The sequence below is a fragment of the Armigeres subalbatus genome, chromosome 3 (genome assembly GCF_024139115.2).
Source record: "Armigeres subalbatus isolate Guangzhou_Male chromosome 3, GZ_Asu_2, whole genome shotgun sequence".
In the NCBI taxonomy this organism is placed as follows: Eukaryota; Metazoa; Arthropoda; class Insecta; order Diptera; family Culicidae; genus Armigeres; species Armigeres subalbatus.
In genome coordinates this window covers 276,036,144-276,061,036 of record NC_085141.1, presented here as the reverse complement: position 1 = coordinate 276,061,036, position 24,893 = coordinate 276,036,144, and the positions used below count along the sequence as shown (strand labels likewise).

At 36.2% G+C, this 24,893-nt stretch overlaps 1 protein-coding gene across 10 annotated transcripts in view; it reads right to left on the bottom strand.

Annotated features, from left to right (window-relative positions):
* LOC134224547 (kinesin-like protein unc-104) overlaps window positions 1-24,893 on the bottom strand; it is a 174,547-nt gene that overhangs the window by 49,296 nt on the left and 100,358 nt on the right. For 6 of the 10 annotated variants that reach the window (XM_062703927.1, XM_062703931.1, XM_062703933.1 and 3 more), the window contains 6 exons: window positions 13,843-14,075; window positions 13,343-13,767; window positions 12,955-13,210; window positions 4,507-4,670; window positions 4,235-4,374; window positions 3,719-3,760 (listed from right to left, as the gene is read on the bottom strand). In XM_062703927.1, the coding sequence (XP_062559911.1) occupies window positions 3,719-3,760; window positions 4,235-4,374; window positions 4,507-4,670; window positions 12,955-13,210; window positions 13,343-13,767; window positions 13,843-14,025 (1,210 nt within the window). In that variant the 5' untranslated portion in view covers window positions 14,026-14,075. Of the gene's footprint in view, window positions 1-3,718; window positions 3,761-4,234; window positions 4,375-4,506; window positions 4,671-12,954; window positions 13,211-13,342; window positions 13,768-13,842; window positions 14,077-24,893 lie in introns of those variants that run through there. The other 4 variants (XM_062703932.1, XM_062703936.1, XM_062703929.1 and 1 more) reach the window with 3 other exon arrangements.

Genomic DNA, 24,893 nt, shown 5'->3' with positions numbered 1-24,893 from the left:
CCCATTTAACTCCGCCACTTGATTGTAACTGCAAAAGACATGTGTTCGACCTCAATCGTAAGGCTGTCTTCAGTGTCAAGTTGACTCAAGTACGAGACACTGAAAAGACAGACTTACTGTTGAGGTCGAATTACGTATCTGTTAAAGTTACAATAAAGTGGTGAAATTAAATAAGATAGTATGAACTCTTTTTATATATGAACTTCTTTTTATTAAGACATTCCACTAAAAGCTCAAAATAATTTTCTTATCCATCATTTACTTATTTCGGACAAACGCCTACTTCCAAAGAGGGTATCACACAAATATTGCCTTATTTCGAGCAAACGCCTTTTTCCAAAAAAAAAGCATTTCCAAAAAAAAAGCAATTACATACAGCATTGCCGTATTCCGGCCAAACGCCTACTTTCAAAGAAGGAATCACATCCATCTTCGCCTTATTCTGGGCAAACGCCTACTCCCAAAGAAGGAATAACATCCACCATTGTCTTATTCCGGACAAAAGCCTACTTCCTAAGAAGAAATTACATCTACCATTGGCTCATTCCGAGAAAACTCCTGTCATTTAAGAAGAAATCCTATTCACCATTAATTTATTCCAGGCAAACGTCAACTTCTGAAGAAGGAATAACACCAAGCATTGCTGTAGCCGTGCGATAAGACGCGCGGCTACAAGGCAAGACCATGCTGAGGGTGGCTGGGTTCGATTACCAGTGCCGGTCTAGGCAATTTTCAGATTGGAAATTGTCTCGACTTCACTGGGTATAAAAGTATCATCATGCTAGCCTCATGATATACGAATGCAAAAATGGTAACTTGGCTTAGAAACCTCGCAGTTAATAACTGTGGAAGTGCTCAATGAACACTAAGCTGTGAGGCGGCTCTGTCCCAGGGTGGGGATGTAATGCCAATCAGAAGAAGAAGATTGCTGTATTCCGGATATACGCATTATGTTTGAAAAAGTAAATACATTAATCATTGTATTTTACAGGTAAAATCATGATTCCAATAAAGGGATAACAACTATCTTTGCTTTATCCCGGCTAATACATACTTTCTACAATCAAAATAATTTAACGTCGCGGAACTTGGAACTCGCATATCACTTACGTAAAAACAGACTCCAGATTGGCAATCCCACACCTTATCTATAGGGGAGACTGGGTAGACTTGATCCCCTTTTCTGATTTCCGATGTATCACAGCCATAAATAAATAAACATACGCGATTTTCACACAGACTCTCTAAGAAATATAGTATTTAACTTTACTGATGTATGACAGCCCTTAAACTATTGTTGTTATTGATACACAATATATTTTTTAGAGTGCTGTCAGAAATCTGCTTTTAAAATATTCGGAGGAAATTGATCCCTCTCCAAGAACTTGCTATGATAAAATTAGAAGGTGCCCTCAGATTTTTTAAATATTTTTCTTCAAAATACGCGCAATTTTCGAATTGCTGTGCGCATACATGAACGATTTTTGTTATTGAATTCGACAGCACATCCATTTTTCAAATTTGAGGAGACTTGATTTCCCGTTCTATGATATCTACACAATAAATAATTTTTCCTGCCAACCCTTTATCAAATCTGTCAAATCTACAAAAAATTAGAAGCCTGAGAACAAATTTATATTTTTTTGAATTTTTTCTCCAAATTTTTGTATGGGTGACTGATGGCGGATCAAATGGCCCCATATTGGGGCAATAACTTTAAATCCAAATATCCTAAAACTTTGATGGAATGTTGACATTTTCATCAGTACAAATCATTAGGCACATTTATGGCTTTGTGCTGTGAAAAAACGAAAGCATTTGGCCATTGTTATGAAAAGTTATTCAAATTTTGCGTGGCCAATAAAAAAATCTTTAGGAAGGTCAAAACATACAAACCATCCTGCAGAATAAGTTAGATTGTCAATCCAAAAAATAACTCACCACATAAAGAATCTATGGCAAAAGGTCGAAAGACAAAAGGTCGAAAGGACAAAAGGTTGAAAGAAAGGTCGAAAAGACAAAAGGTCGAAAGGACAAAAGGTCGAAAAGACAAAACGTCGAAAGGGACAGAAGGTCGAAAGGACAAAAGGTCGAAAGGCAAAGAAGGTCGAACGGGACAAAAGGTCGAAAAGGACAAAAGGTCGGAAAGGACAAAAGGTCGAAAGGGACAAAAGGTAGATCAAGAACAAGTTGATAACAAGTTGGGTGTATTCCAAAAGAATTTATGAAATGCATTTAACTTCAAGCAGAAATAAAACACTCATTACATCAATCAAAGTTGAAGAATGAGCAATTTTCAAAGAAGGAGTAATAACTATGAAACAATATTATGAATATCTAAATAGTTCTGTTAGAGATAAAAAGATTGTTGATTTAGGAAATGAATAAAACTTGTTTTGCGCGAGACAGAGTTGTCCTATATAGTTGGCAAAAAAGTTGCTCTTTTATTTTAAACTATTTTTAGCAACTGAATAAAATTCATCCAATGAGTGCAAATAATAGATGAATATCTAGGTTTCCTGAATGTCACTTTGATCTGTCAAAATAGTGTACTCCGCAGCCACTCATGCGCACACATTGAAAATACACCGGCGTGTAATATACGCCGATGTATTTGATGTACGGCGTCACCATTTTGATAGATCGAAGTGACATTTAGAAAACTCAACATCCATCTATTAGTTGTACTCACTGAATGAATTTTATTTAATTGTTAAAAATTGTGAAAAATAAAAGAGCAGAATTTTTGCTAACTGTGTAGGGCAACTCTGCTGGTGCTAGATTGACTCTCCGTTTCAGTTCCTTGTCCATTTCGACCTTTTGATCTTATTGATCTTTAGTTTCTTTCGACTTTTTGTCCCGTTCGACGTTTTGTCCTTTCGACCTTTTGTCCCTTTCGACCTTTTGTCCTTTTCGACCATTTGTCCCTTCGACCTTTTGTCTTTCGACCATTTATCCTTTCGACCTTTTGTCTTTCGACCTATTGTCCCTAACCCCCACATAAAGGTCATTTGCCTAGAGGATCTATACCAAAAATACGCTAGAACAAAACTACTTTAGTTCTCGATAAAACAGGGGGTGATCAAGTCTTCCCGGGGATCATGTCTACCCACCTTCTCCTAGTAATAATCTTCATCTCGTAACAAAATCAAAGAAAAGCTAATAATCCGTTCCTTCTTTTATTAGATTTTTTCGTGAATGAACGCACATGATAGCAAAATGTCGATAAAATTGAAGCTTTCACTTACTTCACTTAGAGATAAGATGAATAAGAGTTAATCGGCTCTTATCATGGAACAAAATTTATTGCGTTCCAAACCATCACTGGTCAAACACAGTTTATTTTGCAAATAGTGGTGGAAGAGAGATGCTTCTTAAATAACAAAATAATCGAGTTACTGAAGTTTTACTTCGATAATCAAATGAATCAGAGCAATACGTTATCCACAAAATGAATTCTGGTTTCGCATCCCACGATATTTACAAATTGGAAAACACCACAAATGATTGCTAAAAACTATGAAAACATTTTTTCAAGCGCTATAGACAAAAAAATAGTATAATAATTTCAGTTCTGTCTGATTGTACTCTGGTGGATTACGGATCATAAGTGTATAAAAACAAACACAAAAATGATAAAAAAAAAACTGTGAAAGCGCAACCAACGAGAATGTAAAGTTTTCGTGTGATTTTCCTTAGCATTCGACGTTCTACTTACTATTAGCGTCTCGCTTTTCACAAACCACTTTAACGTCCGGTCCTACAGGAAAAGTGTACGTCAATGTGTTTAATTCGTTTGAGTTCTTCCTTACTCTAGACATGAATCGCCAATAGGTGTGAATGTGTGACCCCTAACGATTGAATTTGGCTACCAATGGAAATAAATTCTAATTTCGTTTTCCATGTGATTGGTGATGATAACTCAAATGTAAGGGAATTTTGGATGCACGATTGTCCGAAAGAAAACCAAAGAAACAAACATAAAAAATAATGTCCGGAAAAGGTAACGAACGAAACGGAACCAAACCTCTAATACATTTGATAAAGATTACACATTCTGTCCCTACCACACGGCTTGGTCAGATCTGGGCAACTTCCAGCGCGGACCAAGCTCTTCCAATAGAAACACGATTCGATAGACGATAAAGTCTGCGACGCAAAACTAATCGATTTTGGCTTGTGGTAGGTTGGTAACATGACTCCAAAGAGCAATCATCAATCAAATGTCACTTACCTTCCTGCACTTCGATACCCTCGGCCTTGAGCAGCTCGCGAAGCTTCTGGATCTCCTCCTTGAGTTCGCGAATAAGTTTCGCGTTGGCGTCCTCGTTGACGACAGCCTTGCATACGATCTGTTTGGCGCGGTCAGCATATCTGTGTGTTGGTTCGGGGAGGAAACAGAAAGACGACACCCAAATGGGAAATAAATTAGTTCGATTGTCGCTCGCTTGCTCGTCTCCAATGTCACCACCGGATCGTCATTTATTGGCACTACCGTGGACTTACCTCAGCGTGCTCAGCGTTTCGTCATAGTTGATATCGGCCGGCGATATCGCGGCAATCATGGCCGTTTTCGAGTTGCCACCGAGATTTTCCCTCAGCAGCCATGTCAAGACGGAGTCACGGTAGGGTATAAAATCGGCCTTTTTGGACTTCTTGCTTTTCGAAGCCTGGTTGGTTATGGGCGGGTTGCGAAGAAACGGAATATTAGAATGGCACACGATTTTCAATCACCGCACGTACATCAGTGACACAAATTGATAGGTGAGTGATGTATACGAAAAAACACATAAAGCGCGAAATAGCGTTAGAATGAGTGGCTGAGCAGGCGAACGCCAGATGGTAGGGTTGATTTTCGTGGATGGAAGTTATGTAAACGTGACAGGTATGGTTTGCGTTCGGTGAAGTAAGTTTTTTAATGGCTATTAGTCAGAAAGCGGATTAGGCAATCAGAATATTGAAAAATCATACACTGAGCTTGGCATGTACAAATATTTCATATGAAGAATGCACAATTGTTAGGCTTTGAAAGTACAATACTTTAACAAAAATCTGACAATTTTGTATGTTCCAGTATTGATTGAGTTAAGATGTGGTAATAAGATTTAACCGCAAAAGTTAAATTTACTGCATTTGAAATGTTTCTTCAAAAGGTCTTCTTCTTCTATGGCTCTACGTTCCAACTTGGTCTGGTACTTGTTTGCTTTTCATCTTAGAATTCTATGAGCATTTCAGCAGATTTCTCTGCCGCAGTTTCAGCAGATTTCTATGCCGCAGTTTCAGCAGATTTCTATGCATGAGTTGAGTATGTATTCTTTGTGGCAAGTACACCATGGATACACCATGCCATGAAGAAGGAAGAACAAGAAAAGGAAGAAGGTAGAAGAAATAATGAAGACGGAAGAAGGAAAAAGGAAAACAAAAGGTTGAAGGAAGAAAGAAGGCAGATCAAAGAAGGAAGATGAAGGAAAGAAAAAGGAAGAAGATAAAAGAGAGAAGGAAGAAAATAGAAGGTAGAAGAAAAAAGAGAAGGAAGTAAGAATAAGGAACTAGAAAGGAAGAGAGAAAATGGAAGAAGGAACAAGGAAGAAGAGAGGCGGAAAAGATTATTTCGTAATTTCATTTAAAACTGGAAAATAACAAATATGGCACGTATCCGAATAACTTGAAAATGGATGGATGTAGGCTTTAGTCACTCCTTCAGCATTATTTTATTAATGTTTCCGACGGGTTTATATGACCTTTCCCTGGTAACATTTTGGTTTTATAACACTCTTGTAGAGTAAATTATGGTCTTCAAGAGCGTTATAAAACCTAAAATGTTACGTGGGTTAGGTTGAGTAAATCGTGAAACACTAGAATTAGGATTTGTAAGGAAATTTTGCTGGGTCTCCAGTAGCCTTGTGAGCAAAGGCGTAGGATTCCCAATCCGGAGATGGCGATTTCGATTTTCGGGCCGGTCTAGGGTGTTTTCGGGTGGGAAACATTCTCGACTCCCATAATCGCCTACTATGCAGGACAACGTCTACTGGTTCAACTAGATTCTTTAAAGCTACATTTGAAAACAATTTAACTTCTTGACTTTAACTTTAACTCTCTATGAATTTCTTCAGAAATTATTTAAGTAATTCCTTCAAGCATATCTTCTGGAAGCCCATCGTGAAATCAAGAATTCATACAGAAAATTGTACAGTGATTCAACCTTTTCAAATTTTTTCTGAGCTTTCTTCAACAACTCTTTCAGATTTTGTTTGAGTATAACTCCAAAAATTATATAGAAACTTCACTTGCGAAGCATTCCTTTGCAAATTATGTCAGAAATTTCTTTAAGGAATCCTTCAAGACGGACATGTTTCATGAAATCTTTTAAGAACTCTCTCGAATAATCCCACAAAAAAATCCATCGTGAATTCCGTCTGGAGGAATATACCGGAGCAGTTCCCAGAGGTTTTTTTGGATTATTCCTTAAGGAGTTTCTGGCGGAAGTTCAAAACAAATTTCCGAAGCAATTGGAGAACCTATAAATGAATTTATAGAAGTACTCTTGAAGTAAATGCCACGGAAACTCCTGGAAAGAACTCGAGCAAGAGAAGGCAGGAGTATTTGTGGAATAATTCCCAGGGCAGATATTTGGGAGAAAGGACCCGGAAAAAACTACGAACTTTCAGAATTTCTGTAAATGATTCGGTAGAACTTTAAATATATAATTTCCAGAAGAAATTACTGAAGCATTTCAAAAGTATTTAACCGGGGCTTCTTGGAGGAATGTTTTGGGAAACTCCTGGAGGGATTTCCGGAATAATTTCTGGAGAAAATCGCAATTGAATTCTCATAAGTATACTTAGAACAACTTCCGGGGTTGTTGGGTGTTGCGTTAGAAATTCTATGCCAGATTCGAAGGAGAGTTCTCGAAGTAATTTAGGAAGAATTCTTGGACGAGTTTCTGGAGGAACTCCAGGGAGAATTTCAGGAGATTCCCTGAGGAGTAACTTGTAGAGGAATATTCGTACAAAATCTAAATTTCTGGAAGTGTTTTCCGGGAAATTTTGAGAAAGCTTCTATGAATTATCTGAACTCCAGAGAAATTTTTAAAAGGATTTTGGAGGAATAACTTCAAGAAATTCCGGAAGAATTCCTGCAGGAATCTAAGGAGGAATTATCTGAGGGGCTTCCAGACGAACTCTCTGAAGAAGGAATTTCTGGAGAATCTTCCGAAAAAAATCTTCAAAGAAGAATTTTTTATGGAACTTTTGTAGGAATTCCTGGAAGAATGCTTAGAGGAACTTCCGCTGGAATTCCTGGAGAGACATCCGGACGAAATCCTAAAGGAGCTTCCGGAAGAAATCCTTGAGGAACTTCCGAACGAAATCCTGGAGCAACTTCCTGAGAAATTCCTGGAGAAACTTCTGTACGAAATCCTGTAGGAATTTACTGATGCAATCCTAGAAGGACTTCCGGAGGAAATTCTGGATGAACTTCCGGGGAAATTCCTGGAGGCACTTCTGGACGAAATCCTGGATGAACTTTCGGAGGAATTCCTGTAGGAACTTCCGGGCGAAGTCCTGGAGGAACTTCCGGGCGAAATCCTGATGGAAGTTCCAGACGAAATCGACGAAATTCTTCTTTTTTCTCGGACGAAATCCTGGAAAAACTTCCGGGCGTTATTTTGGAGGAACTTCCGGACGAAATCGTGGAGGAACTACCGGAGGAATTTCTGGATGAACTTTCCTAGGAATTTTCGGACGAAATCCTGAAGGTACTTCCAGACGAAATCCTGGAGAAACCTCCGGACAAAATCCTCGAGGAACTTCTAGAAGAAATCTTGAAGGATCTTCCGAATGAAATCCTGGACGAGCTTCCAGACGAAATCCTGAAGGAACTTCCGAATGAAATTCTGGAGGAGCTTACTCTCGAAATAAGGGAACTTCCGGACGAAATTCCTTAGAAACATTCGGATGAAATCTTGGAGAAACTTTCGGATGACATCCTGGAGGAACTTCCAAACAAAATCCTGGATGAACTTCCGGAAAAAAAAAAACGGAAGGAACTTTCGGACGAAATCCTGGAGAAACTTCCGGACGAAATCCTGGAGGAACTTCTGTCGAAACTTTTAAGGAACATCCAGACAAAATCCTGGAGATACTTCCGGACGAAGTCCTGGGGGAACTATCAGACGAAATCCTGGGGGAACTATCAGATGAAATCCTTTAGGAACTACCGGAAGATTTTTTTTTATGAACTTTTGGAGGAATTTTTGACGAATTCCTAAAGGAACCTCTAGATGAAATGCTGTAGGAACTTCCGTGTGAAATCCTGAAGGAACTTCTGGAAGGAACTTCCGGGCGAAAACCTGAAAATACCTACATCGAAATCCTGAAGAAACTTCCTGACGAAATTCTCGAGTAACTTTCGGACGAAATCCTAGAGGAACTACCGGAGAAATTTCTGGATGAACTTTCGAAGGAATTTTCGGACGAAATCCTGGAGAAACCTTCGGAGGAACTTCTAGAAGAAATTTTGAAAGAACTTCTGAATGAAATCCTGGAGGAGCTTCCAGACGAAATCCAGAAGGAACTTCCGAATGCAGTTCTAGAGGAGCTTCCGGACGAAATCCTGAAGGAACTGCCGGACGAAATTCTGGAGAAACGTTCTGCCGAAATCTTGGAGAAACTTATGGACGACATCCTGAAGGATCTTCCAAACGAAATCCTGGATATACTTCCGGAGAAAACCTGAAGGAACTTCCGGACGAAATCCTGGAGAAACTTCCGGACGAAATCTTGAAGAAACTTTCGGAAGAAATCCTGGAGGAACTTCCGTCGAAATCTTTAAGGAACATCCAGACGAAATCCTGGAGATACTTCCGGACGAAGTCCTGGAGGAACCTTCAGACAAAATCCTTTAGGAACTACCGGAAGAATTTTTGAATGAACTTTCGGAGGAATCTTCGGACGAAATCCTAAAAGAAATCCTAGACGAAATCCTGGAGGAGCTTCAGGACTAAAAACAAACATCGGAATAACGTTGGAATTTTGCATTTTAATGCTTCCGGAATGAATTATGGCAAATTATGCTTGAACATGGTTTTCCGGCGAAACTGATACGGCTGATTCGTATAACGTTGGACGGATCGAAATCAAGTGTAAGAGTTGCGGATGAAATATCGACGTCATTTGTTACCTGGCTTGAAGCAGGGTGATGCACTCTCGAATCTACTGTTCAATATAGAGCTCGAGGGAGCGATTAGGAGAGCTGGTGTGCAAAGAAGCAGTACCATTATCACAAGATCGCATATGCTTTTGGGATTTGCATACGATATCGATATTATCGGGATTGATCGCCGTGCCGTGGTAGAGGCTCACGGACTCACGATCAATACTAGCAAAACGAAGTACATGATCGCTGACAATCAACTTTGGAGGCTGATTGGAGAGCTTTCGGAGTGTTTGAGCGTAAGGTGCTGCGGACAATACTCGGTAAACAGGGGAACGGTATCTGGCGGCGTCGCATGAAGCACGAGTTGTACCAGGTGTATAAAGGGCTGAATATTACCAAGCTTATACAACACGGCAAACTACGGTGGGCTGGATACGTTGCTCGTATGTCAGAAGAACGTCAAGCGAAGATAATATTTAGTAGAGAACCCGGAAGAGGCCGCAGGCCTGGCTTTTTTGCAGTTGAAGAGGAACTGAGGGCGCTCAAGGTTCAGGGCGACTGGAAACGATTGGCCCAGGATCGAGTCCAGTGGAGAAGTGGATACTCCATTCGACGTAGGTTCATCGAAGAGCTGTAGCTCATCAAGTAATCAAGGAAGAACACAGAATGAATAATTAAAAATAAAGAATTAAGAATAAATAAGAAAGCAGGAAGTAGAAAAACGGATGAAGGAAGAAGGATGGAGGAAAAAACACGAAGGAAGAAATCAGAAAAAGAAATAAAAAAGTAAGTAGAAAAAAGGAACAAGGAAAAGAAAGACAGAAGAAGAAGAAGAAGGAAAAATGAAGAGGGAAGAGAGGAAAAGGAAGAAGAAAAAGGGAAGAAAGTGAAGGAAGGAAAAAGAAAGACGGAAGAGTGAAGAAGGAAAAAGGAATAAAGAAGAGCGATATGAGAAGGAAGAAGGAAAAAAGAGGAAGAAAGATGGAAGAAAAATAGGTAAGAAAAAAAAAGAAACGGAAGAGGGAAAAAAGAAAACAGAAAGAAGATGGAAGACGAAAGATGGAAGATGGAAGACGAAAGAAGGAAGATGAAAGATAAAAAATGAAGAAGAAACAAGGAAGAAAGAAAAACAATAAGGAAAAAGGTAGTAGGAAGAAAGAATAACGAAGAAAGAAAACGAAGAATAAACAGGAAGAAAAAAGGATGAAAGAACAAGAAAGGACGAAGAGAAAAGAAGAAAGAAAGAAGAAAAGAAGGAAGGAATAAGAAGAAAGAAGGAAGGAAGAACAAAAAAGACAGAAGGTAGAAGAAAGAATGGAGACGGAAGAAGGAAGAAGGAAGAAAAAAAAGGAAGAAGAACAAAGGAAGAATAAAGTATAAAAGAAATAAAAGTAATATTGTCAAGAATCAAAACCCAAACGCAATTTCGATTTATTTCCGTTATTGTCAGCATTTACTTCAAATGTGAATTATTCCATTGAAATCTGGTCCTCACAATTGTTCAGCCTTTGATGTTACAGCCTTTTGTAAAATTTTTACTTTTTCTGCTTTTCAGCCTTATGTGATTCCGCCTTATGTGGAAGTCCCCATATTCCTAGGTAGTCAGGATTACTATGTCTGAAACTCGATTTATGGATATGCACAACATGTGACAGATTTAGCTCTAAAAATGTATTGGAGGGTAAACACTTCCTTCGGTGTGGTTTGATCCCACGAAACCAGTACGTCTCGCCATTTCCGGATTAACAATCTTACGCCTTTGCTTGCAAGGCTAAGGGGAGACTCCATTTAAGAAGTAAAATAAAAATAAAGGCATGATCCAAGCTTTACGACAGGAGGTGTGTTCAAGCCGAAATATCTTACATATCCATTGAAATGCCGCTTTGACTAAAATCCCAAACAGACTCATATTCCGAACACAAAATATACGAAAATTTATCTGAAACACTTATGTTTGCATCAGACCAAGGACATTATATTTGTCCAATATCGGAATAACGTTGAAATTTTGCAATTTAATGCTTCGGAATTCGGAAATAAAATCATTCAGGATTGATAATCACAATATCAAGCGTTTATATGAAAGTTCTATTCTTTAGCTATCCGATGGAAACTATTGGAAATATTTAAATTCATATGCCATAAAGACCTCAGAAGTGAAAAATGTGCTCAAGTGTTCGGAATATGAATCAAAACGTCACTATTCTGAGAAATTGTTCGTTAGATTATTTGAAAGAAAAGAAATGATATTTTCATAAGACCAATATGCCATATCCAGATTATAATTGGCGAGATTTATTTCAAACCCAACTAAAACCAAAAATTTTAAAGTGTCTGCCCTAATTTTAGTAGTATTCACTATTTGCAAACAAACGATTCAAGGTGAAAATAAATATTATCAAATTGATAGATAAAATGATTTATGAACAAATTCTTTGTTTCGTGTAAAAAAAAAGTGATGAGGAAAATCAATCAAAATTACTCCACCATTTCGAAGCGTCAGTTGAGGAGTATTTACACTCAACCAGCGACTGTTACATTTTCTAAAAAAAAAATATACAATAATCTATCAAAACCTGTATAAGAACTGGGCTAATGCAAATTGTTAGATTCTTATACAAAAAATGTAAGATCATAAACAAATATTGTAAGAAAAGCTTGCAAAATTGTAAGGTCTCATACAATATTCATATAAGAGTCTAGCATTTTTGCATATGCCCAATAACTTATACAGATTTTGTTAGGTTCTTTCACAGAATTGTTAGAAAATCGAACAATCACCGGTGTACTCATATATTGCCTAAGATCATGCTCCTATTCATATGGCTCAGATAGTATTATGCAATGTAGGCAGTACAGTACAGAGAAACAGCAACTTAATGTTGGCAATTGAAGCTCTGATGGAAATTGAACGCAAATACTATCCATAAGTCTGCGCTTCTTGTCTTGCTTTTTATATATTTTTAAGCATTACGTAAATTTTAGCAGTTGTACGAAGAATGAAAACAAAAATTACTCAGTTCTACATTATGAAAAATGCATTCAAGAAAATTCAGTAAATAAGAACCAATAAGAACTCTATTAGGACTTCATATTATTCTGAAAAACGAAAAAAATGTCATTAAACAAAAAAAATGCGGCTTTCTACATTTTGTCATTATTATCGCTTTTCCTAATTACATCCGATCATATTCCGTGCACTTAGCAACAAAACATTTTACGAGACATATCATGAAAAGAAAATTCTATAATAAGCAAGTTAGCTGCAGTGCACACGAGAGCGAAGCATCATGAAAAAATCTCATTTATTGCACAACACATGTCTGCTTCATGTCGCCTTCAACTGGTCCAACTATTCAGCGTAATATCACTTTTGTGCTCTGATGTTGCAGTGTATTAAAGCAAGCATGTATCCATTTGGACTAGAAATGGACGCCAACAAACTTTTGCGCCAAAGCCATAGTGAGAATAAAAGGTGGATGTCACTTCCGGATACTTACCGACTGCAGTAGTCGCGTCGGAAGGATGTTTTTGATTATGTGAGTTTATGTGGTGATGGATTGATTTTATTATGGTGGGAGCGAATTGCGAGCAAAAAGAGTGAATAAATTCGAGAAAAAAAATGATTAAATCATGTGACCTATTGGTAAACTCGTTGAGTAATAATGAAGTGTGGGAGTAAAACAACTTGAATGAATGTGTATGTGAGGAATGAAAATAGAGTCCGGATGCCGTTGAGTACGGCTAATGTATAACAAATAAGGAGACAAAATCTACATAGTAGAGTTGATGACTCACCACTTCAGCAAGTGCGGAAATGACCTTGCCTAGAGTGGTCAAGCTCTTATTGATGTTAGCGCCCTCTTTAAGGCGCGTGCCCTTGGCACCGGTCGAGTCCGCCCGCTCGGAACCGGCCAAATCGACCAAGCTGATTTTGGAGACTTTTTCCGTTTCGAGACTAGTCATCTTATCAACACGCCTCTGGGTAAAGAATATTGTAAACACAGCATGCGAACGAGAGCTCGTTTCATTCATATTGGTTGCGGCAACAGTTCTGTGTTACATCACCAGGAAAAGCGGCAGGAAGAGAAACGGCAAATCACCATTAGTCGATCGTTAGCATAGTTAGTGGGTGTGTGGGTGTGGATATAACAAAAACGACACCCAGCTGAATATGATTAATTACCTTGCTTTGTTGCCCTCGTCGATTAGATCGTGTATGTCCTGATAGGATGTCACTGCTAATTTCGACAAATCCTCCACGTAAGGGCCGAGCAGGGGATGTTCACGCACCTTGAGATTGCCTTTGTTTTTGGGATTCAACAAATCTCTAACCCGTTCACAATAGATCTCCATGTAGGACACTTCAACAGAGTATTTGAGATCAACGCTTTCGGTTTCCTGTATTCGACGGAAAAGGTCTTTGCAAATCATTGGGATGACACCCTCTTGATTTTCCTCTTGTTTGCCCATCATCGTGTAGGATTTTCCAGCACCGGTCTGACCGTATGCAAATATACAGACATTATACCCATCGAATGAATGCTGCAGCATCTCTTCACCGATATCGGCATACACCATCGATTGTGTGGAAAACTCGGCATCCCGTGGCTACAATCAGAAAATTGAAGAAAAAAAACATTTAGATTTCCAACCCCAATCATCGCCAGTGCGACTGAAACCTACATCATGTGACCAGTACGAGTAGTCGTAGTTGAATCGTTTGACCGATTCGCTCGTGCCAGGCGGCACCTTTGGGTTCGTGATGCAGGTTGTATTGCCGGACATTTCGATGATACATTTTGACTCCCGGGAAATCTCACGGGAGTTGAAGGGTCGCACTCGGACCGCCACCTTTACGGACGACATGACGGCGGGAGGGCCCCTTCTAGGCCCGGTAGGACGACGCTCTTATAGAACTGGAAAAACAAACAGAGAAGACACCAGATGGGTGAGATTAGAATTTTATATAGGATTCAATTTGATTGGATTTGTGGATAATGCAAAACACTGACGCAGGGTTTCTGGAGAGTCTATGAATCCGGTCAATAATGTTGCAGTGAAGATTATTTGTGCGACTCGGCGTCGGTTTTCCAGAGTGTTGATTTTCTTCTGCACGGATTCAATCTAATCGATGCCTGACAGGGGCAACAGACAATGCAATACTCTATACTTGCGAACGTAAAACCGAGGATAAAGCGATCGTTAGCAAATGGTTATTAAAACTCTTTCAAAAATTTGAAGATAAATCAGGGCCTACAGTAGATTTGCGTTAAGATTTTATTGTAGTAATGTTTAAAAGAAAACCATCGATCCAAAAGTACAGGATGTAGGTTGAGATCGGCAAAATATTGACAAAATTCAATTTAGCTTAATTTTCATAAAATAATCCGATTTTTTAATAATAAAAATAATCTATTTTTTATCTCCATCCTGGGCGGCGGCTCGTTTTAACCCTGACCTGAGCCCAGGTCAGATTTCTGTCGACTTTCTTTATTACTTTATTGAGGCTACGTCGCCACAAGCCCGGTCTACCTCTGCTGTGACGTCTTAGAGATCGCCGAAATCAAGATTTTTTCTGCAATGATGACAATTTATTCTCAAATTCACATGTACGAAATGTTCAAATTCAAGCTTTTACCAGACGAATCCCTCCGCGAATGCTTTGATACTACAAGCTATTTGTACTGCGGATAAATTTTACACATCTATGAGAGCCTTGGAAAATGATCACGAAAGTTGTCATTTTGTCGCAAGACACAATATCTGCATCGAAGAATAAGAATAACGATGGCGATTCCCATACTTCAAAGTTGAGTTATATTGACCCATCCAGTGGCGCCGGGAGTGGGTGGGACAAGTAGGACATGTCAAACGCACGAATTTTCCTGGGTGGGACAGTCAAAGCATTTTCCTACCAATGATTATTGGTAGAACATATGTAGTTATTAGCTGGCAAAATCTGTGTGTAATTAAAAGGTGATTTGAAATTTAATCAGAGTCTTTAGAATAATCACAGAGGTTTCTAAGATCCGATTAAGCGTTCTAAGATTAAGCGTTCAAGATGTCTAAAGCATGGATCTTTACGATCATATTGTAATTTGGGTTCTATCATTTAGTAGTTTGTCAATATTACCTAATTCTAGAGGCCGACTTTCAAAATGTGTAGTATGGTGGAAGATTTTTCTACAACTCTATCTTACAAATTGTTGTTTGAATTTCACTAAAAACGGAGGTAATATGCTAGTTGCAGTAACTTAAATACTAAATGATAACAAAATATCAATAGTTCAGTTTTAGTTACTGCAACTGGCACTTTATGTCCGTCATCAGTAGAATTCCTTCGCACTAGAAGTTTACCAGCATCTGGAATGATTTATTGACAATCTACTAAATGATCGATCTCAGATTACTAAATGATCAGAAATATCCTTGGTCTAAAAGTTTCCCAAGGTAAAAAAAAAGTTGTTAATATCAGCAAATGTAATTAATTAAAAATTTTGAAAGTTCTGATAGTTGAAGTGTGCTTAACCTTTTCGGATATTAGGAAAAACTTACGAATAAGATGTTAGGTTCATATTGACCCAGAAATGTAAATGCATATAAAACAGTCAAATTATAATCGAATTACAAAGTTTATATACCGTTCGAAAAATAAACTCATCAATTTTGTGGCTATGTGGTGATAAACTGGTTCTGGAGACAATGGCCACCGGGAAACGACTTCCGCTTATCGATTTCGAGCGCATAATCATTCATTTTGTGAAAAATCATGACGAAAGAGCCGCCGCACGGCATATTTTGGTGTTAAAACGGAAATGTCCCTTTCTTCGGGTTCCCCAAGGGCACCTCATAGGTTCAAAGAGTGGCCAATGTGGTCACTTATCGATTTCGAGCGCATAATCATCTATTTTGTGCAAAATCATGACGAAAGAGCCGCCGCACGGAATATTTTGGTGCTAAAACGGAAATCTCCTCTCCTACGGGTTCCCTGGGGGCACCTTGCATGTACCAGGAATGGCCAATTTCGTTGGAAGCCCTCTCATGGACCATACATTACCGTTTTAAGAGAATCTATGAAGAATTAGCGATCGAAAGGCATATATGGAGTGATTTTTGTGCTCCCCTTATATGACCGACAAGGTCCCCGTGGAGGTCGTTTCCCGGTGGCCATTGTCTCCAGAACCAGTTTATCACCACATAGCCACAAAATTAATAAGTTTATTTTTCGAACGGTATATAAACTTTGTAATTCGGTTATAATTTGACTGTTTTATAAGCATTTACATTTCTGGGTCAATATGACCCTAACATCTTGTTCGTAACTTTTTTTGTAAGGTCGTTCCTGTTGCACCTTAAAATACTTTTTTCATGTCAGATGCTTCATTTCCACAAAATATTAAAAGTCATGAAAAAAGTCAGAACGATCGGATTATCAGGTAAAAAGTTATTCTACTTTGAAGTTTCGTTTTGGGTCATATTGACCCCAACATCTTACTAAGGTTAAATGAATCATTGGAAACCCAAGGAATAAGGTTTTCTACAAAACTCTAAAGATTCATTGAAATCTGAGGAACCACAAACATCACAAAGCCCGCTCGAAATCTAGTCCGTAAGGAATTTCGAGCTCTTAAAAGAGTCTTTGGAAATCATTCGATTTCTTAGAAGTTCGCTTTGAATAGCTAGATCCATAACCAATAATAGACAATAATTGATTCAAGTCATGTTCGAATGTTTGATAATCGATACTTCAAATATGTATTCCATGCTTCTTAGTTATCCTACAATCTTGGAAAAGCAATATTTTTCCAGAGAATAGTAGAAATTTTCTTAAATTATTTGAGCATTCTGTCCGCAAAGACCTTTTCAAGTTCGATTATTTCTAGAATTCATTATGTTGCTGCCGCAAGCATAACTATCTCATATTGATATGGATTTCATATCAACATGGAACAGTAACTGTTGCGCTTTTGGCGGCAGTATAGGTAGAATGATCATCGATTTCGGAAACAAGCTCGGTGAGCTTGTTAAAATCAATTTAAATACAATTTTTCACACCGTATGTACAAAACAATAAATGGAACACATTTTTCAATGTTTGGAATATTATTTAAGATTTTGTTTAAGTAATATTTAAATTCACAAGATTCAAATAATTAAAAACAAGCACTTTCATTTTCATATTCCTACCTCTGAACTGTTGGTTGGTTTGATATACTGCTCGATAATTACTAGCAGAAACATTTGTTTTCACGACATTGTTTACCACTCATTTTCTAGCTGAAACAAATGTATCCTTTTGAAATTCACTTCACAACACATAAAGCACATCACATTTTCTCTGTAAATATATTTATATTTGAAAAACCAACGCGATTTCCTATTGTTTGATAGGGTAACCGTACCCTTAGTGGAGGTAGCACTAATAGTGGAGGTAGTGGGGTTTCAATGAGATTTATCATATTTATAGACTTTACGATGGTTTCAGTTGATGCGTCGTGCTTTAAATATCCTGTTAAATGCAACTTACCTTAAGATTTCGATTGAAACACTATTGAAAACAATGATTTTCCTTAACAAAATTGACTCCCTTGCACCTATAGTGGTGCAACTGTACCAATAGTGGCGAGTTTCATAAGAAACCAATGGATAGCACCACTATAGGAACCAAAATTAATTTTTACCGCCACTAAAGGAACAGTGTACCCGTACCCACAGTGTATAGTGGCGCAAGCAATATTTGGCAATTGTTCATGTTAAATGACATCTATCTCAATTTTGTTAGCAAATTCATTAGTTTGTCTATTGACTAAGATAATAAAGCAGTAAATTTTCCATAAATAACAATTTTTAAAAAATATTTTCTTTTGTGGATCTACTAATACCTCCACTATTGATACTGGTACCCTATAGGTTTATTTCTAACAACTCATCAAATATCCTTGTCCGTATTTCAAACTGTGAAAAAGGCTTGCAGTACAACTTTTAACAACTTCTTGCTTACAGCACCCTCAAGGGTTGCCGACCTAGATTTTTATATCAATAATGCTTGAATGTACTTTCATTATGAAATTCAACTCTCATGTTTGTAGAATAAGGTATATCAAAAAAAAGTTATGACAAACATAAAATTAATCTGATAAGTTGGAAAACTACAACAAAAACTGCAATTTTGTAATCATATTTCAACTTAAACATAACACATTGAAGAATTCGGTATCACTGCAATCATATCGGTACGTATGTACACAAAAAATAGTGTGCGTTTTTTATTTTGGAAACAGTATTATCGATAAAGTAAGGGGAAACTTTACACATATGATCCCCATTTTTTGTTTCGGATGTTTCTCGATGTAAAATGTATACGATTGGACTTGATGAACAATCTAATAAGTTATTCAAAAACATAAGTGGAAGAAATTATTTTTTCATAAAAGTTATCAAAACATCGAATCTCCAAAAGGTTTTTGGAATTTTTTTTTTTTTTGAAATTTGGCTTTTTCAAAACTTGCGGGAGCCTTGATCGCCATAGGGGCCGTCCAGAAACCACGTGGTCATATATGGGGGGAGGGGGGTTTGGAAAATGACCACGATAAGCCACATGGGGGGAGGGGGGTGTTGCTCTCGAACCACGTGGTTTTTTTTACACGAAAAACTTTTGGTGAATAACAATAGCGGTGTAAAAAATACAAATCATGTAAATTTAATGATTTAATCATTAAACGCAAAGCGCATCTTAGGGCCGATGGCACGTAGCGTCTTTTCAACTCAGCGTTAAAAAGACGTAGGTGTGCATCGAGAAAAACCGGTAACGCAGCGTCGGTCGCAACGCCGAAGCATATCTGCGTTATTTGACCATCTTAGCCGTAGATCCTATTTCCATAAAAAATAAACGAAAAAATAGGTTGCGATTCAGTCTCAATTTCCACAAAAAAAAATTCGCCACAGATGGTTTTTGGCATCACGCCGCCGACACTTTTGCATCAGCGGACTGCAGCTACAATTTTGAAAAATGTTCATGTTTTTACAATAATCCAAGAAAAAATCTTAAGAACAAAACTTCGAAAGAATTTCTTGTGGATATTCAGGAAAATCCAGTGAAGAAATTTCCTATAAAAACTTTGACATTACTTCATACAATCCTGATAAAACGCTGGCATTCAGAATGAACAATTCTCTCTGAAAAATTTTGCTTGGAAATTTTGCTACAAATTGTTAATGAAAAAAAAAACAAAACATCTCCAGTGTAAGTTCCGAAAAATTTTCCTTAAAACTCCGATAAAAATTCCATTTGAATTCTGTCTGAAAATTCAAAACAGTGCAGCGGCTGGCATATTAAAGCATTCAATTTATAACTGAGGAAATGCTAATAGAATATACTAAGTTGAAAAGTAGACCAACTTCCAGTTGGAATGTGGAGCCATAGAAGAAGAAGAAGAAGAAGAAGAAGAAGAAGAAGAAGAAGAAGAAGAAGAAGAAGACTTCCACATTTTTCAAGAAAAATTCTTCTGAATTTCCAAGGGATATTAAACAGCCAATGCCACATGAAACACTTTAATATTTCCGTTGATTTTTAGTTTTTGGATATTTTTTTTCAAATTTCCATATTTTTTTTTTCAAAAAAAAATAAAAAATCCGGAATACTTTTTTACGCTCTTTGTGAATTCTATCACATTTTTTTTTTAATTTTCCAAGTATTTTTTTTTCGAGGTGTTATTTGAAATTTCCACAGAAGAGTCTTTTCTGTAAAAAAAAGTGAGCTGGAATTTTTTTCCTAATTTATACTGGAAATTCTTCGGAATTTGATGTTTATTGGAATTTTCATTGTAAATATGCATTTCGGATCCTTCTACGGATTTTTCTAGTTCTTCAAAATTTCTATCGACATTTTTCGGAAAATTTCGACGAATTTCGGAAAAAATTTCGTTGAAATTCTAAAGATTTTTCCGTGGAGACTCCGAAGAGTTTCTCGTCAATATTCCGAAGGGTTTCCCTTGCAACTTCAGAATAATTATTATTGAAAATTCAGAAGATATTGGAATTTAAAATTAATCCAAGCAATAAATGTAGGCAATAATTTAGGCTTAAGAAGCCTAGTTTTTTATGATATTGAACAATTGGGATAACTGATCGAAATATTTAATAATGCACCTAAATTTTCTAAATGCACAAAATTCTAGTAGTGCGTATGAAAAAGGTTATGACATAGAGAAGCTTGCATTTAAAAAATCAACATGAAATTCTTAATAAAATGCTTTTTAAATTCATAAAAGGGTCTTGGAACTAAGGAGATTCCTGCGATATGAAAAAAGTAGCAATGTTCCAGAAAAAAACATTCTAATTCCTAAAACAATGTAGGTTAAAAAATAGTGTTATAATAACGATTGAAATTGAATTCCAAAACAAATTTCAACCCTTCCAGGACGGATGGGTCATATATGCCCAGCGTTTTAGATTGTCTATAAAATCCCAAAAGAGAGCCACCATTTTCTTCAGCAAAATTGTTCATCTAGATATTTGCTTTATAGAAAAAATATGGGAGCTCAAATTTGACTGACCCTGAAAACTCAGATATCTGAAACCTTGGGAAGATTTCGATTCTAAGAGCATGCAAGTGAAGTTGAAATGTTTGAATCATTCTGAGCACTGAGATAAGATGGGTCATCCTGAACGTTAAGCCAGTGATGAATATTCAGGCATACGAGATGCTCAAGGTACTCCAACACGTTCTCAAGTTCAGCCCATGATATCTACCAGATCAATCAAGACATTTGCAATGTCGTAATCATCAGTATATACCCAATACGATGCAATAAGCATATGATCCTAGTTTCCATTAACATGAGATCCAAGAGACAAGGTACCCAAAATTATCTTGAGTCAACATCAAGTTGCACAATGACAATGAGGTTTGTTCGCAAACTTTTTTGTAGGGCCTTATAAGCACTGGGTTCACGGACTTGAATGATTAAGTAGTTCAAACATTACGACTTCCTGGACGTGTCTGTAGTAGTTTGTATAAATAATAATTGAAGTCATATCAACCCAATGGACCTTCTGGGATATTATATCATACATCATTCATAAGTTCGAATGATCCGAACTCCAAAATAATAATTGGTCTATAATACATTCATTCCTCTATGAGTCGCTTATGAAAGGACCATTGAATGGAGCATATTCGAGATTGGAAATTTATTCGAAAGAACCATGATAAAGTGACCGATAAAATATTTTTAGTATGTCATCATTGGCTTCCACGAGTCGATATCAAAATAAAATTTCAATGAAGAATTACAAATTTTGAGAGATGAGCCAGCTCTGGACTGAAACTCTCAAAGAAAAAAATAGAAATTTTCCATAATAAAATAGAAAATTGCCAATATGAAATCAGGGTACGAGAATTAAATAATTATAAAATTCCATAAATAGTTGAAAAATTTCCACAAACAATAATAAATTAGCACTTGTAAAAGCAAAATTGCAATTATGAAATAAGAATTTTCCATAAAGAAATCAAAATGTTCCTCGAAAAAAATACAAAATTTTCATGAATAAATCAATATTAGCAATAAACAATTACAAAAATTTTCACAAAATAAATTTTTTTTTCAACAAAAAAAAATTTTTTTTTCGCAAAATCTCTATATAATAAAAATTAGATTGCCTTCCTTACGATTTAACTCGCGAACGGGTTGACCGATTTGTAAGATTTTCCAGTAATCGATTCGTTTTGTGATCCGCAAGGTTTGTATATACAAAACGATGGTGAATTTAATGGGGAAATGTAAAAAAGTAATTTAAATACAATTTTGGGTCAGCTGTTGAGAAAAAACAAAACAAACACACGGAAATTGATCTAGAGTGCGGTGCTGCAAATAGTTCATTGTGACAATTGCAACACTTGAGCAATGCTGGGTTTCTTTCACATCAATAAAGAGCAATAAAAAATAAGAAAATTAAAAAAATACCAAAAAGCAATTAAACTTATAAAATTCTCCATGAACTTCAAACGCTTTTAAAGAAGGGGTAGTCTATGGAAAAATGCTCAATTTTATTGCTTTTTTATATTCTTTAATGGAAAATTTCCTTTTGTTTTCAATGCTCTTTATTGATATCTTCGTGGAAAGGTTTTAATTATTTAATAAAATTTAATAAATTTAATAAAAAATTTAATAAAAAAATATTTATTTTGTGGAAAATTTTGTAATTATTTATTTCTAATATTGATTTATCTATGGAATGTTTGTATTTTTTCCGTGGAACATTTTGATTTCTTTATGGAAAATTCTTCTTTTATGTTTGCAATTTTTGGTTTTAAAAGTGTTAATTTATTTTTGTTTTGTGAAAAATTCTTTATTGTTTAATGTAATTTTGCATTATTTGTAGAAAATTTAATATTTTTTTATTGCTCATATCATGATTTCTTTATTGGAAATTTCCTAATTGTTATGGAAATTTTTTAATTTTTTTTAGGCTGAGTAATAAATGAAATCGCATCGACTCAATGGACCTGCTTGGATGCTTAGCGATGCACGGATACATCGTTCAGGACTTGGTTGATCGGGTCGTTTCAAAACTCCGTAATATCATGTCTTAGGACATTTTGTTTCTTGACATGATTTTTGATACTTTCGAGGATATGTACTTCAGAGCAGTTTGGCCTATGACACCCGAAAAAAGTACGACTTCTCAGTTCTTTTTATACTAGTTTTGGCAAGATCAAGTGGAAAACCCTTAATATGTACGTTAAATCCATGTAAAAAAAATCTTCCTGAAAGGGTTAAATACCAAAATAGAACAATAAATTCTAGAATACCAAAAGGAACCCAAAGATATTAAAGACTGTAGATCTAAAATGAAAACTTGCATTTTAAGCCAAAACTGTATAATTCAGGCAAAGGAATATAAAGGATATTGTGTTACGGTTCTGATTAGAATCATAGAATCTTGACATAATGAAGAGTGTTTTGAGTTTCTGAATAAAATTTGTATACCCTTAGAAAAACCTATTAATATTGGAAGGTAAACTAATTTGATGATTCTGAAAACAATACTGGAAATTCTGAAAATCTTAAAAAATATGACCACGTGGTTTCTGGATGGCCCCATATCGGGAGGAATTGATCCTTTCATGAGCTTAACATATTTAGGATCTTTCAAGTCTGATGAAAGGCCAAATATAATAATAAGTAAGGTATTAAGTAAGGCAAGTATTTTGGTTCTCGAATAGAGTAACAGTGACACATAGAATGTCTGCTTTATCAACAAAGTCTGAATGCTGATCATGTTCACTCCATTGAAAGACAGTGGTCTTATTACGACAACCATGTTATTTCCAAGAGGATCTCTCTTTGTGGCTGATACAGTTATGGTTGATCGATACATAAATATTAAATATATCTTTGTTGTATTTAAATCTAATTATTCTGTTTCTAAATTTAAAAATAGCTGCACCTCAAAAGCCATGACCAGTGGTAAATATCCCAGAGTGCCTACTTTGGGACCAACAAAAACTGTCTGTGATGCATCGCGGTCGCCAAACTACTTCCAATACCACGACCGTGATCATATCAGGGTGGTGACTTCATATATCAATGTGGTACTGTCACTCTCGCTTGAACCATCATTATTTTTCTATAGTCCGTAGTACACAAATGCAAATTCTTTAAAAATACTGATTAAAAGCGGTTGGGTTAGCCTATTGTTAAGCGTTATTTAGGAAGACTTGCGATAAAATGCAATGAAAATATTGATGGTAATTATTCTTGCCATAGTAAACAGAGGAAAGTACAATGGAATAGTAGACCGCACAGTACTGAAAATGCGCCTTGAGTATTATCAAAATTTCATTTATTATTAGATGTTAATATCATATTATTCATATTTAATTAAAAATATCACAGTTAAGTATGTTTAATACACATGGATCTGGATAATGAGGTAAGGCTATTGGCAAATTCAAATTACGCGTGTATTGCTTGAATGATAAAATTGAAGTAAGTAAATAAATCTATTTAAACTTTGAAACCAGAAAACAATTATAACACATCAATTAGTTGCATGTAATACAATAATATCCAAATGCAATGGAATACAACAAACGCTTTAATATATGCAATATCGGGATCAAGTGTGTCTATGTTGGGTATTTATCTTGACTTATTTTTCTCATTCAATGTGAAATAACCAATGGATAATTTAATGAGATTATTCAATTCTGCAATAATAAAACAATGTCCAGTTAAAAAATAACACCCTTGGTTTGCATATATTCAAAGTTATTAAACTTTTTTCCTTTGAAGAAAAAAGGATTGAGAACGCTATAATAATAAAACCTCTCTGAAACCCGTTTACATAAAGAAACTAATATTAAATGTTACTCAGCTTCAATTATCTGTCTAACGGATCTGTTTACACATATCAATGGTATAAAAATGTGATTAGTTTTCGAAAACATAGGGGAGGATAATGTGTCCCCGGGGATCACGTATGTCTAATTTTCCCTACAGGCATAGCAATAATTGTTTTTGAATGTTATTGAAATAGGTTCATGGCGGTGATGATGTTTTTCAGCTAAATACTTTTAAAATGTGATAATAATTTCATTTTTGATGTGATCAAATTGTTTTCAATTAAAAGTTATGTGAGTCGAGCATAATTTTTCTCATGTTTCTTGATTATTGGGTGAGAAATCAATGTATTTTATATGCACATTGCCTTGTTGTTATTGATAT